We start from the raw sequence: 14,767 nt of genomic DNA, 5'->3' as shown, positions 1-14,767 counted from the left end.
CTTGTACACAGCTTGAATAATAATGGTCTTTGTAATTAGGGCCAGTACGTAGGAAAAAGAGATACGTTTTCCACTGACTCACTGTTGCTCTCGAGAAGAAAAAATTGGTTCCTGCTTAGGTTTGCTCCCGAGCTTACACTTTAGTGTGTAATCTTAAATTCTTAAAATACAGCCTTTAAAAAAGATGCTGAGGAAGCAAAGTAGGACACTCGTTTGTTCCTGCAACATCGTGGACTTCAATTCACAGGCACTAGCTCCTTTTAGTCAATCCCACCCTCAACTCTTGCCCCCACAGAGGAAAGTCATGGTGCTAATTTCAATGGCAAATTCTCTACAAGAGTTCAAGGTTTTAAAACAACTAGTTTGGCCCAAATCTCAGTCTTTTCCTTCTATTAGATCTAGTCACAAACTAGACACTTGGTAGTTATCTACAAAAGTCAGTCTAGAAAACATCTGCTTGAGTATTTAGTCCCCTAATAGTTCATATAGAAGTGATAAACATCTTTCAATTTTTCATCTCTTCTCAAAATTTCACTCCCAGTTACCTTCCAGCTCTACAGTAAAGTGTGAGGCCTAGTTACATGAGTTTTAAAATGCGATTTATTCATAAATAATTCTGAAATAAACAGGCAATACAATCCAGAAGAGGCAGGGGACATTGACATAATTCATAAAAATAGGTATGGCCAATTACAAATAAAGATAGGAAATGAGAAAGAACAGGTTTTGCAAGTGCACTATGCTTTTCTTTATATTCCTTTTAAATGTCAAGGATTTCAATACTAAATATACACACAGTACCCCGAAAGGCATTGTTAGTAATTATTGGTGCACAAAAGGAAGACTATTTTTAACCTAACTAGATCCAAACATTGAGAGCAGGACTGGGGAAGCTAAATAATGCTGTGTGCTCGGGAGTATTTCTTATTCAAGTAAAACATGTTGTTAGTATGGTGTACCAAACTATTTATAATCCTTTGTTATTTGTATCTTCCAGAATTGTGAGAGCCTAACCAGAGAACACTGTAAATCATTTGATCAAATCAATGAAAAGGCAACCAAATAAACTTGTCTGGTGATAATAATGACCAACTGCAATGCGACTGATTGTATCATAGTATACTTAATTGGCTTAAGTTCTTCAGACTCCTGAAATAAGTGGACCAACAATTTCATGGTCATACTTCAGTTTTAATTGACCATGCAGTAATCTAACTGGATAACCTGTCAGTTCTATCCAGCTATTACTATAAAAATGGAATAGCTTTTGAATATGAGAAAACAATATTTTCCACCAGAGTAATAGAAATGACTGTCAAAGATCAGGGTCTCACTAGAATTGAATATAGACCCTTTCTGAAATATGTCAGAGTAATGAAGAAGATAGAAAACATTAACCATTCTTTTCCAAAGTTTTCTTTTGTTTTTAATCAATCCAATGTACCCCTTTTCCTCCTTATTCATGAAGTTTTAGAAGAAATTAATGAAATCAAACTCTCTTTTCAAAGTTAAGGTGACTTCAAGAGTCTCGGTCTCCAGGATATAGAAAGCTTTGCCACTGTTGCATTCCACAGGATGGGGAAGGGTTAGCAACAGCTTCCTAAAAATCAAAACAAAACAAGATAAAAACCTAGAATCAGCTTCCTAAAGTGATATCAAGAAAATATCACAACTAATGAATCATTGAATATTATATCAAAACTAATGATGTACTATATTTTGGCTAATTGACTTTAAATAAAAAAAGAAGATATCACTTTTAATAAGGTAATGGAAAGCAATACATAGCATCAGAAGATTAGGAACCAAATATAGACAGCTTAAGAATTGGATCAAAAATATGCCTAAATAACACAAATAATATACCAGTTTTTTGGCCTTAAAAATCCAAGTGGGGGTTTTGATCCCCCACTCTTTTTTTTCCAAAATCGACCCCATTTTGCATCATAGACACATAGTCTCAGTCTTGGTTTATAGGCAGAGGAATAGAGCCCATTGCAACTTCAAGTTGGTTGGATAGATCTGTTGCCAGCCATGTTCACCTGTAGAGGGAATGTGACTGACTGATACAAATCTGAACGTTGGAATGGTTCTATAATAATTCTGCTAGCACGACCTCAGGCTGAGTCTCTACTACAGGTATAGTCATTGAAATTCAGGCCTGGAATGATTTTAATACCAGATCAATGAAAGTGCTTCTCTGTGCTTGCTTCTGGTTCTTTCTACTATACATTGACAAAAAGCCCTGTGAGAGATTGTTGGGTTTATTTTGCAGTTGTGGCTCGGTTGCTGGAGAGCTGTATGCTTTAGACACATTGCTGGGATGAGACATCCATAATTCTGTCATAGTGGTATGAATCGGAATTATGCTTTGGGTCGGCGCATGCTGCTATCTGAAGAAAATTAAATGCATGAAACTCTTGTTACCTCATATTCTCCATAGAGAAGGCTTGAGTATCTCTATAAAAAGTGGACCAAAAAGCTCTTTAAGAAGGTATAGGATCCAAACCAGTAAAGGAATCTGGTATTTTTTAGGGCTACTTATTGAATACTTGTTAAAATAGTGTTTGAAAACAAACTCTTGAAAACCAATCACCTCTTTACTCATTTGCAAAGACCTAAGTTCGGGAAACTGGGCTCATTGAAAGTATTTATCACACATCTCTGGAACCAAAAGGAGGAATTTTCTGTGACTCTTGTTCCATTCCAGATATTTGGGGTAGGAAAAACAGCTCTCTCCACCAGAAGTAATGATATCGTGATGTATTTTAATATAGCCTGTAATATTTGGCATTTCAAGAAAGCGGGTACAAAAAATGTTTAGAGTCCATCTTTTTAAAATTGTTTATAATATAGGTTGAGCTGGACTTAGATTTGCTTTATCCCTTATTCTGCAAATGATAATATATTCGCTTTAAAAATAAAGCAAAGCTCAGTGGTGGTAGCTTCATTGAACTAAAAGACAACTATAAATCAACTGAAGAAGGATTTCCAATGATAATCTGCACCTCTCTGTCCAGAGAGAAATAAATTCAGAAGAGACAGGCAGTGGCCATAGGAATGATCCATCTATCCCTGCATTTCTGTCTAGTGCTTAGTAGTATGGCTTCACATACTAAAATTTTGAACAGAAATTGTGCAACTTATTTAGGCTCTTAGGAGAAGGGAAGTATTCTTGTCCAGTCTGTTTTACTGCCTGATATCTGAATTAAGATTTATATTTAAATAAAATAAAATTCTACAAATACTTATCCATGTACAATTCATTGAAGGACAGGACTATATCTTATCTTCATGTCCCCCCACTGTCTAGCAGAAGATGTTATAAATGTTTGTTGAATGAATAAATAAATGAATGAAAAGCAAATAGGTCACTACAAAATAATATTTGAATACCTACTATAGATTAGTATGATCACGTATGAATAAATATTTAAACCCATTCCCTCAGCCTTTACATTGATAGTATACTTGTTTTTAAGAAGGTACAGTTTAGGCACTGATCAAATGTTTATCCAGTGTTAATTTTCATTAGCAATTATTTAAAAGTGAACTATAATATATGAAAGTAAGACAAAAAAACTATAAAGTGAACTCTAATTTAGAGACTTACATACTTACATTTATATTAGCAAAGTCAAGGTGATGTTCCTTGCAAGAGATTTAAATATAGGACAACCTTGTTCTGTGCATATTCACACAATGCAGTTTTTATTTTATGTAGTTAATAAATTATTTTATCTAAATATCTGGGTTAAAAATAAACATGACTTTTTAAAGGTTTTCTTTTTTTTTATTATGTTCAGTTAACCACTGTGTAGTACATCATTAGTTTTTGATGTAGTGTTCAATGATTCATTAGTTGTGTATAACACCCAGTGCTCATCATAACGGTTTTCTATTGGAGCCATAACTATTTTCAAAGAAAGTGCAAAAATAGCTACTGAGCTGAACTTCACCATTTCATTTTGAAAACATTTTTTTTAGTTTGAACATCAGTCAATTCTCAATCAATCTGAATTAAAGGAGCACAGCAAAGGTGAGAATAATCTAAATAACATTCAACCAAAAATTAACTCATACTTGTATTTACAATTTGTTCTTATTATCCCACTCAAGGAATTCATTTATGACATTCTTAGGATTCACTTCAAAAAATAATGAAACCTCATCTGAAGATAAAAGTCCTTGGGAAATTATCTAATTTCCCCTATCTTTCCTCTTTTCTATCTACTCCATGCTGGGAATCAACATGCCAAAACAACCAGTTTTTTAAAAATGAAGAATTTAAGAAATTGCTTTATTTCTTTAGGTTGTATAATTCCAAAAATCTGGGTTTTATTGATAGTCCTAATGCAATTGACTATCATTTGACTGATATTATTAGTCCATTCAGTTAAAATAGATTCACTTATTTTGTCTTATACATACACGAACAGGATATTTTCTCTTAACCTTTCTTGGGGAAATAAACAGTGTAGAAGATGTCAAAATTAGAAACTAAAGAAAGTTAATGTGAATATCAATAAACTCAAAAACAAGACACATTTCCAATAACACAATTTCAGATAATAGCATGGCTCCAAAGAATGCTTCAGTGTTTAGGAAAAATGGTAAAAATGATAAAAGCCTCTCTTTAGTCTTCTACCATAATTCATGATTTTTTTTTCTTAAGAGACAGCACCTCCCGGCGCAGAGCATTTAATGTATAAGAACAGTATGATCCAAAAATTCTAGTGTAGCCCACATTCTGTGTGGACAGGTATCTCTGTGTGTCTTTCATTTAGTGGGCTCTGATAGATATCTGGAATGACAGCATAGCCAGAGCAGCTGCCTAAAGATTGAGGGAGAACTGCTAGGGGAACGGAAATTAACTCCATGGTGTGTAGATATGTATGTGCTTTTAACAAGCACACAAATATCATGGAAGATTAACTGTTCACGTAAGCAACTTTCCTTGCAAAGGCTGTGTGGAAGAGTCAAAGTATATATAATATGAATTTAAAAAGTAAAATACTCCTTAAAGTGAATGGTAGGAATAGTGGATGTAATTTTTATAACATGAGACAATTTCTTGTGAGAACATAGTTTTGAAATGATATAAGTGATGAGAAAACATTTGACATGTATTCATCTATAGACCAGTTTGGGTTAAACGCATCTACTGTAGAAATCAAGATTAAGCTACGTATGTACACTGGGTTGTTTACACATAGGAATCTTTTGTATGAAGGATCTACTTTTTATTTTTGTGAAGTCCTAAGATCAACAGGGGAGAAGTATTGATACTGATAATGGAAGAAAGAAAAGGTGCCAGAAGTTGACTGCTCGCCACACCCGGACTGAAATGGTCGTGAGTTACAGAGAATGAACCACTGCTATCAACTCAAGTATGCTCGCTGCTATACATTCAGATGGAAAGTGAACAAAGCAGTGAGATATTTAGATATTTTATCTAGCACGCACTAGGTTCCATGGATTCCCTCTTTACGGAGTTGGCGTTGGGAGACAGGACTGATTGGTCCAGGTTTCAGGATAAACATTTACATCAGAATCTTACTGTATGTGTTGAGTTTGGGGAAGATAATTTGAACCTGTGTAATAAGAAGACTATTTTGAAAATATCAAAATGTTTAATTGAGTTATTCCACTACAGTTGTATTCTTTTTCAATGGAGTCACACCACTTGAGGAGTTAGTGATAAATTGTCAGAATTTTTGTTTTAAGTGATTGATGACAAGAATTTTCTGTTAATTTTTAGATGAATATAATCAAATTTAACCTTAGAGCCCCACAATAACCAAAAAGTTTAAAGATACTGCTTCTCTTATGCCATCACTGTACAAAAAAACCACATGAAAGACTTAAAACTTAAGAGATTTTCACCTCTAGTTGTTTTTCCTCACAGATAAGCAAACTGTATCGGAATGTCAAGGACTGTGTCTGGTGGTATCAACTTACTCCAAATGTATGGGTGCAAAGCAGAAAAAAATCAGGTGTTTCCAAATATATTTATATTTATATTATGCAGATCAAACATCTGAATGACTTTTTCACTTTTCTTCAGACTTTAGGGGTGATGCAAAATAACTATGCACACTCTAAGAATATTGACTAAAGTTTTGTTAATATTATATTACTCTACTTCTAAGTTTTACTCACTTATTAGGAGTACGAAGGTCAAGGACCATTTCTCGGATGTCAATTTTAATTTCAGAAGAATTCGTATTTGGCAGTTTGATTTTGACCTGAAAGAGAAAATGAGAAGAAAAATACTGCTATCTTGAAGAACAGTTCATGCGAAGAGTGCAGGGAAATATGGGGAAATGAGAACTAAAATTTATTAAGTTCCAGCTACGTGCAAGCCTAGGCCCTCTCCTCATAACAGTTTTGAGAGGCAGGATTACCACCATTTTACAGATAATGAAACAGATACAGAGAAATTTAATGAGGACCTGAAGGCAACTGTGTGTAATTGAACTATAAGGTCTGTCTGACTCGAAACATGTTGGTTACTTGCTTGTAACTTTCATTGTCCGAAGGTGCATATTAGTAAACAGAGTTTTAGAGGTCCTACTATCTAAATACATCTTATGGCTAATATTTTCATTAAACAAAGAATTAACTCCTAATTTACATTTTGAAAATTCAGATTTATAATTACAGATGTTTCAAGTGAGAGAAATAGAGCATTTCTTAAAGAGGTAGTTGTGTTCTACCTCAGAGTAAATGAGCATTCTATTGGACAAAGAAAGACCCATTTTTATTATAATAACTTGCAGATCTGATAGTTGAGATGTTCTTTAGTTGCAGGATGACTCATATCACCTGGACCAAGGCATATAAATGTTTTTTTCTTTAGTCTGAAATGTTTAGATCTTTCAAGGTAAAAGATTATTTCCCCAAGGTTGAAATGACATTTGAGGAAGGAAAAAAATTACAACTTATGTGAAATTTAGATAAAACTTCTGGTAGAATGTCAAAGTGTTTCTTAAAATCACTTGCAACTCCAGTGAAGGGTAATTTAGAAACAACTCACTAATTTTTCCTCTTGAGAAAATTAAAATTGTGTACTAAAATGTTTTCAGAGGAGGGACAGGAAGGAACAAATTAAGTGGAATCGTACACATTAATATCTCATAAGATAGAAGGTTCAATAGGAATCTTAACAGAAAAACTCCTGAAACATGAATCAGACTTCTTTAGAAGTACTTTCAATGAATTCCCGGAAAATAGACGTGGTTATTTATTGACTTCTAACTGATTGTACCCAAGATCTAACTAGTCCAAGATTGTAAGTACAGTACGTCACTGACCAAGCAATTAAAGGAATTGATGTTCCTCTCTTTACATAGGATGCAAATTGATTTAGTTCAAAGAATTACTTATTTTAATAGGTAAACTAAGGAAAACTAAAAATTTCATTGGAAAACTTTCAACCTTTTGGGAGCTCAACCTTTGGAGTCAAACTTGGGTTTGAATTCTGTTTTTGTCACTTATCACTTATCTATTGCTTATAGTTATCTATTGTTTTATAACCAAAACCAATTACACCCCCCCATTTATGGCTCAAAACAACACACATTTTATTATCTCACACATTTTTTGTGGGTTAGGAATTTGGGAGTAGCTCAGCTAGGTTGTTCTGGCTTAGGGTCTAAAATGAAGTTGTAATCAAGATATTGACTGGGGCTGCATACATCTGAAGGCTTTATTTGGGCTAAAGGTTCTGCGTCCAAGATGGCCCACTCATGTGGCTGTTGGCAGGAGGCTTCAGTTCTTCACCACATGGACCTCTCCATAGGGCTTAGGGCTGCTTGATTGTCCTTATGACACAATAGCTGTCTTCTCCCCAGAGTGAATGATCCAAAAGAGCAAGGCAAAAGCAATGCCTTTTTCCCCCCAACATCGCCTCAGAAATGGTACTTTTTTATTTCTCTGATATCCTATTGGTTACACAGGGCAGCCCTACTCCAGTGTGAGAGGGGACCACATGAAGGGAAGAATATCAGTAAGTGAAAATCATTAGGGGCCATCTTGTAGGCTGGCTACCACAGTACCCATCACTAAGTTCAGTTCAAACCTCTGTCTTCTGGCTTTCTGAATAAAAAGTAGCAGAAAAGGTCCACTACTTTAAGGTTTGTGTGAGCCCGTCTTTCCACTTTCAGCTTGTCTTCAGGCAAGTAGGCAAAACTACTTGCTTAGTCTGTCTCTGGGAATTCACTTTGGAGCTTTCCTGGAGATAGGTAAAAGTAGGTCAAATGGCTTTCACGGTGCTCTATTCTCCTCTATGTGTTGTAACAGAGCTGGCTTAATATACCAAAGCGTTTGGGAGGGGGGGTCATTAATGTAGGATTATCATTTTGAGTTTTAAATCTCCTCTTTATTGTTTTGTTCTTACAACAGATTTATATGACAAGATGGTTCCTGAAGAGATAATATTCCTATAATCTGTAAATGATTAATACAGGATCCTCAGACAAGTGTTTGTGATCATATTATAAGATGCTGGAAAATTGAAATGAGAAGGCTAAATGGCAAATGTTCCACGGAGGTCATCCATTCTGTTTCCTCTTGAGCTGTCACTTCCTGACAACCAGAACAGAAGAATAAATGAAATATATCTTATATATAACTTCGCCAGTCTATGTATGCTATTTACTGAAATTCTATTGAAGCTCAAAATATACAGAAGGGTTTGGGCTGAAAATTCAAACGATACTCCTATTTAATTTATGGATTCAGGATATTATAAAAATATTTTTGATTTGACAGAAATACAGGAACCACCTCCAATATATTGATTCCTAGCAAAGAAGTTAAGACTATTTGAGTTTCAATTTGAAACTTAATGTTAGGAAATTTTGATTAACAGAAGAAGTTTGGGTAGGTCTCATTCCTAATTGCTTCGGTAATTTAACTTCCTATTGTTTAATTATGGAAACCCATGTTTAACTATGGAGATATTCTTCCCATTGCAGCCATCTAAGTATTTTATACAAATTCTCATGAGTAATAATGATCTGTAGGAAAATGAAAAAATTAAAGGTGATGGATCCCTACTTTGAAATAACATATTTACCTGTGAAGAATAAAAATATAGACGTAAGTGTTCTCCAAAACCAGGACACAAAACCAATAGATATCTTTTTAAATTAATGGATAAATTTTCTATGATGTTACCACTTTGATTTTTTTAACTTTATTTATTTATTTGAGAGAGAGGGAACACAAGCAGGGGGAGGGGCAGAGGGAGAAGCAGGCTCCCCACTGAGCAGGGAGCCCGACATGGGACTCAATCCCAGGACCCCCAGATCATGACCAGAGCCAAAGGCAGACGCAAAACCGACTGAGCCACCCAGGCACCCCTGAAGTTACCACTTTGAAACATCCCAGTACTATACTGTCATGCCTGTCTTAGGAGATCATGGAAGCATAGTACCTCTTCTTTCATAAGAGTCAAGGTTAAGCTCAGCTCCTTCTGGAATAAGAAGACTCACCTACAGGACCTCCATGTCTCTATTGGCCCCCACAATCACCCCCAAACACTCATAGTCTCACTACCACTAGCTGTCTTGAGACTACCATAACAAAATCCATTATACTTTTATCTCTATTTGTCAAGAACACAAGAAGCCTCAGACTCCCAAGTCCTTGCTTATCACCTAGTAATTACCAACTGTATCTTCATACCTTCTATTTTGTTTCCATTTCCTATCCCTCACCAACTCATGAAACCCTTCCATAGTTCCTCTGGAACACACAGTCCATCGCCCTTTATCTCTTCAGCCTCTGAATATTCCTTTCAATTTCTTGAAATCTGGATCTCCCTTGATGACACTGCTTCCCTAGTCTTCTCAACTGGTGCCTGTTTTTGTTTTTCTCCCATTGCATTTATATCCCTGGGCCTGCCCCTTTCCTCTAGCTTTTAAAAATGAATCTCATGTCTTCACACTATACCACCAATTACCCTCCCTGTTGGAATCATCTATCAATTCCTTAAAACATGTTTTAAAGGAGGGAGTAATCAAAAGGGTAAAACACTGCTGGGTGGTCATCCTCATATCTTTAATAATAATAATAATAATAATAATAATAATAATTCTTTGTTCTCTATTGGTATTTCTAACATTAAATTTCTGTCTTCAGTGTTGATGATTTATATATTCACTTAGATAACCTTTCCAACCTCTTAGCCTCACTTTCTCATGTCCTTCAAGTGTTTGCACAAATATTTCCTTCTCAGTGAGACCTTCCCTGACTATTCTATTTAAAATTGCAGCTGTGGGGCACCTGGCTGGCTCAGTCAGTAGAACATGTGACTCTAGATCTTGGGGTCATGATTTCAAGCCCTACATTGGGCATGGAGCCTACTTTAAAAAATTGCAGCTACTAAGGCCAGGGTGGCTAGAACATAATGAATAAGGAAGAAAATGTGGTGTCAAATGAAACTGAAAAAGCAGGTAGTCGTCAGATCATATAAGGCCTCATAGGTCAAGATAAGGAGTTTTGATTTTGTTCTAAGTACTGTAGGAAGCCACTAAAGGTTCTGAACAAAGAAGTGATGTGATCTGATTTACTTTAAAAAAGGATCTCTCTGGACACTGTGGAAAGGCTGTAAGGAAGCAATTGTTGAAGGAGGGAGAAGAGAGAGGAGGGACTCATAATGGCTCAGGTGAAAGATGATGGTTTGGAACATGATGGTAGTCGTGGTGGTAATGAAAATTAGATGGATTTAGAATGTATTTTGAAAATAGAGCCAATAAGACTTGCTGATGGTATAAAGGAAAGAGGAAGGAGGGATGATTTAGGTGTTTAGTTTGTGCAGTTGGGTGAATGTTCTTGCCATTTCCTGAGATGATGAAGATCAATGAAAAAGAGGTTTGGGGAGGACAACTAAGAGTTCTGTTTTGGGCGTGTTAGGTTTGGATTGCCTGTTAAAGTGAGAGATGTCAAGTAAGCAGTTGGTTATATGAATCTGAAGATTTTGGGAGAGGCCAAGACTAGAGAAACAATATTTAAAGCCATTGGACTGGATGGAAAGAGAATAGAGAAAAAAGAGATGTGGGGTTTTTTCAGAGACCTAGAGAACTTGAGCCAGGAGAGGAAAAACCAGTGATTTGAGGTCAAAGGAGACGAGGAATGCCCAGGGATTCTGGAGGAAAACCAGGAAAGAGGGGAGTCATTAAAGTAAGGAGAAAAATATGTTTTAAGAAGGAGGAAGTAATCAAAAAGGTAGAATATTGCTGGGTGGTCCATCCTCATATCTTCAACCGCCCTTTTTCTAATTTTGTGCAGGACAACTGTTTTTAGGATTGTCCCTCTTATTGCAGGATTTAGAGCATCTCTGGCCCTTGAGTACTAAATGCCAATAACATACTATGACCAAAAATGCCTCCACCCATTTCTAAAAGTCCTCTGGGGCCCATACCATGACTACTTTCCTACTATTTGTTCATTCACTCTAGTGACACACAGTAGGCACTCAATAAATATTACATAAGCAAAGGAAGGGATATTTGTCATCAACTGAAAAGCATTCTTAATTCTCTTTTATCCTAAAAAATACCCCTAAATCCTGCCTCCTCCTCAACAACCACCTCTTCTCTCTCCTCTCCTTCATTGCTAAACTTCCTCAGAGAATGATCTACATTTGCTGCCTTCTCTTCCTCGCTTCCTGTTCACTTCTCGGCTTTCTTCAATCTGGTGTTGGCACCTACCACACCGCTGAAGCTACTGTCTTCCGAAGGTCACCAAAGGCTTCTTAACTGACAAATCTAAAACTTCCTTTTGCACCCTAATCCTGGTTTACCCCCTCTATAGCATTAGATACTGTTATGGCTTTCCCCCATCTCTGAATATCTTTCTCAGTTCCTCTTCCCTTATCTACGCCTCAAGTATTGGCATTTTCCTAGGGTCAATCTGTTCCTGCTTGCATGAATACAGAAGTTTCTGCCTGTTCTCGTTCATGGATTCTGGACCATGAGATTCAGATACTTTGATGAAACCTCCTCAAAACGGTATCATCAAAATGTAAAATTGCTGATTTTTTTTTACCAAGTAATACAGATAAGACATCTTTCACTTTTATTTCAAACCTGACCCTAAACCCATCTCAAACTCTCCCCCATCTCTCTCTCTCCCCACCCACACGCACGCTGCATCTATCCCTAATTATGGCAGACTTGTATTTTCAACTCTGCTAATTTTGGTACTATTAAAAATTTTAAATACATCTAACTTTCATAATGATAAATATATTAAATCTATACAATTAGATTAGCGTTTAAGGAGGTATTCATGCCCCTACCATCATTATGAAAGAATGTTATGATATTTACTATAAATGTATGTATATTACTGAGAGAACTATTAGAAATTGAATTGAAGGTTTACTGTGCTGCCTGGAGCTGATAATAAGGAATTGTATTACAGCTCAAATATCTTTCTCCCTGACACACAGTCTGATATGTAACCAATCAAATAAGGTTAACATAATCAGAAAGTCTGCAAAAAAGGTGTCCATCCTCTAGAATTTATATGGAAAAGAGAATCTATTCCATTATCAAGTAGCCAAATCTATTGATTCATTAAAGGTAAATGAATATGGCTGATTTAACCTTAAGAGAGAAATCAGGACTTGAGAAGCAGACCATTCAAGAAACAAGTGAATTCTCAGAAGATAGGGAGACACTTTGCTCAGAATGATTGATAGCCCTTCCTGAGATGAGAATGTGTGATAAACATGTGACTCCTGGTTGTGTCTGCCAGACAGTGACTGACTTCTATCCCATCCCTTACTCTCACCCCATTCTCAGTGAGATTTAGAGATGGAGTAAGGCTCATATCCCAGTGAAGAGGTGATGATGAAAGAGAAACAGGCTTAATGCCTTCCTTTATAGGTCATATCAGAATGTCCCCTGATCAATACAGATGCATTAAAGCAGAAGAACCAAAATATTATGAATTCATTGCAGCTCAAAAAGAGTATCAAGCTATGTACAGGCTGCTTTTCCCCACCTCTAGAAAAAACGATGGGTCATTTGGCAGAATATCAATAACCCTAGCCCCATTCACTTTCGGATTTTAGAGATAATCTGCTCTTCAACATGCATGGGTGAAAATGGGAATCCACTGACCTACTTCCCGACTGTACCCACCCCCATTCCTGCCACAGATAGTCCTATGGGGAAGAAAGGCTATCTTCCTACATATCTTCAATACCTAAACTTCTTTTTTCCATGTCCCCCAGCTGGGACCCAAGAGGTCAGGTACTTTGGTCAGCACTATTTCTCAGGGGTAGGCAAGTTCCTATTTTTTTTCCCACCTTGTTTCTATGACAGCTTTTTGGCTTCCCCCATCATCATTGTTTTTTTATCTCTAAAGCCATGACACAGTCTCAACCTCACTTCATTGATCCCAATTCCTCTTGGTTTTCAATACCTGGCTAGGATCTGGAGTGAGAATTTCCAGTGCCTCTGTTTGAACTCTGGCTCTGAATATTGACCTCACCCCAAGGGCTCATGTATTCCATCCTCAGTCCCATTTCTGCAAGTTTCCTAGTGTCCCTCTCAACACCTCCCCCTCTCCAGACATACAGGTGCTACCTAAAATCAGTTCTACTTCATTTTAAGCCTGATGTAAAGCCAGCACTCAGTGGTAGTATATTCTAATCCCTCAGAGAGCAAACACCAATCCTGGAAATCAACATCTCCAGTCCCTGTCTTTGAGTTCAACATGGATTTATATTTCTAACAGCCTACTGGATGCTTCCAACAAGATTTCTTGCAGGCAGTTCAAACTCAGTATAACCAAAACTTAATATTTTTCTCTTAAAACTTTGTCTTCTTTTGCATTTCTTACTTGATATCCCCATACCACAAACAAAACCACCCTTGGTTTATTCTTATTCCAAAAGTAATAGATGGTAATTGTAAAAAAAAAAAAAAAAAAAAAAAAAAAAAAAAAAAAAAAAAAAAAGAAAAGAAAAGAAAAGAAAATTCAGACGAGCAAAAAGAAATAGAAACCATTTCTAAGACTACCATCCAGACAAACCACTTTACATCCCCATATCCTGATTAATGTCATCACCATTTACCCAGTCACCCAAGCTAGAACCCTTGACTCCTGTTTCTCCCTTACATATCCCATTGGACAACTTTCTAAATCTTACAGTATTACCTCTGAAATGTCTGCTTTGCTCTCTATCCCCACTGCCACACTCGAGGCTCCTACCTCTCTTCCGTGAATTAATGCAATTGTCTCTCAACTGGTTTTCCTACCACCAATCTCCCTAACTCACACTCACCTCCAACTGTCATCTCTGCCAAATTCTCCACCATAATTTGCCACTGGAGTTGTTCTGAAATACACACCTAATTGTTTAACTCACCTGCTTGAAGACATTTTGTAACTCTAATGCCCACAAAAGTCCACAGCTCATGGTGTCTTAGTCAGCTGGCGCTGCCCTAACAAAATACTACAGACTGGAATTCAGAGCATGCCAAACATGCCAGCATGGTTGGTTTCTGGTGAGCACTCTCTTCTCGGCTTGCAGAAACCTGCCTTCTCACTGTGTGCTCACGTGGCCCAGAGAGAGCATGAGCAGGGCAAGCTCTCTGGTATATTTGTATCAAGGCACTAAATCATCACGTGGCCCCTACCCTTGTGACCTCATCTAAACCTAATTACCTGCCAAAGCTTCCATCTCCAAATACCATTACAACGGGGGTTAGAGCTTCAACATACGAATTTTGGGGGGACACAA

The 14,767-nt window shown here is 36.7% G+C and overlaps 1 protein-coding gene across 2 annotated transcripts in view; it reads right to left on the bottom strand.

Moving 5' to 3' along the window:
• Positions 1-588: 588 nt before the first annotated feature.
• The window catches only part of DNAAF6 (dynein axonemal assembly factor 6), a 34,774-nt gene continuing 20,595 nt past the window's right edge, over positions 589-14,767 (bottom strand). For both annotated transcript variants that reach the window (XM_002929609.4, XM_034653577.1), the window contains exons 6-7: positions 6,163-6,248; positions 589-1,600 (exon numbers count right to left, since the gene is read on the bottom strand). In XM_002929609.4, coding sequence (XP_002929655.2) covers positions 1,471-1,600; positions 6,163-6,248 — 216 coding nt within the window. In that variant the 3' untranslated portion in view covers positions 589-1,470. The remainder of the gene's footprint in view (positions 1,601-6,162; positions 6,249-14,767) is intronic.

This window comes from Ailuropoda melanoleuca, unplaced genomic scaffold (genome assembly GCF_002007445.2).
Source record: "Ailuropoda melanoleuca isolate Jingjing unplaced genomic scaffold, ASM200744v2 unplaced-scaffold9846, whole genome shotgun sequence".
Taxonomy (NCBI): Eukaryota; Metazoa; Chordata; class Mammalia; order Carnivora; family Ursidae; genus Ailuropoda; species Ailuropoda melanoleuca.
Note: the sequence above shows the minus strand (reverse complement) of the source record. Positions and strands in the feature narration are given on the sequence as shown.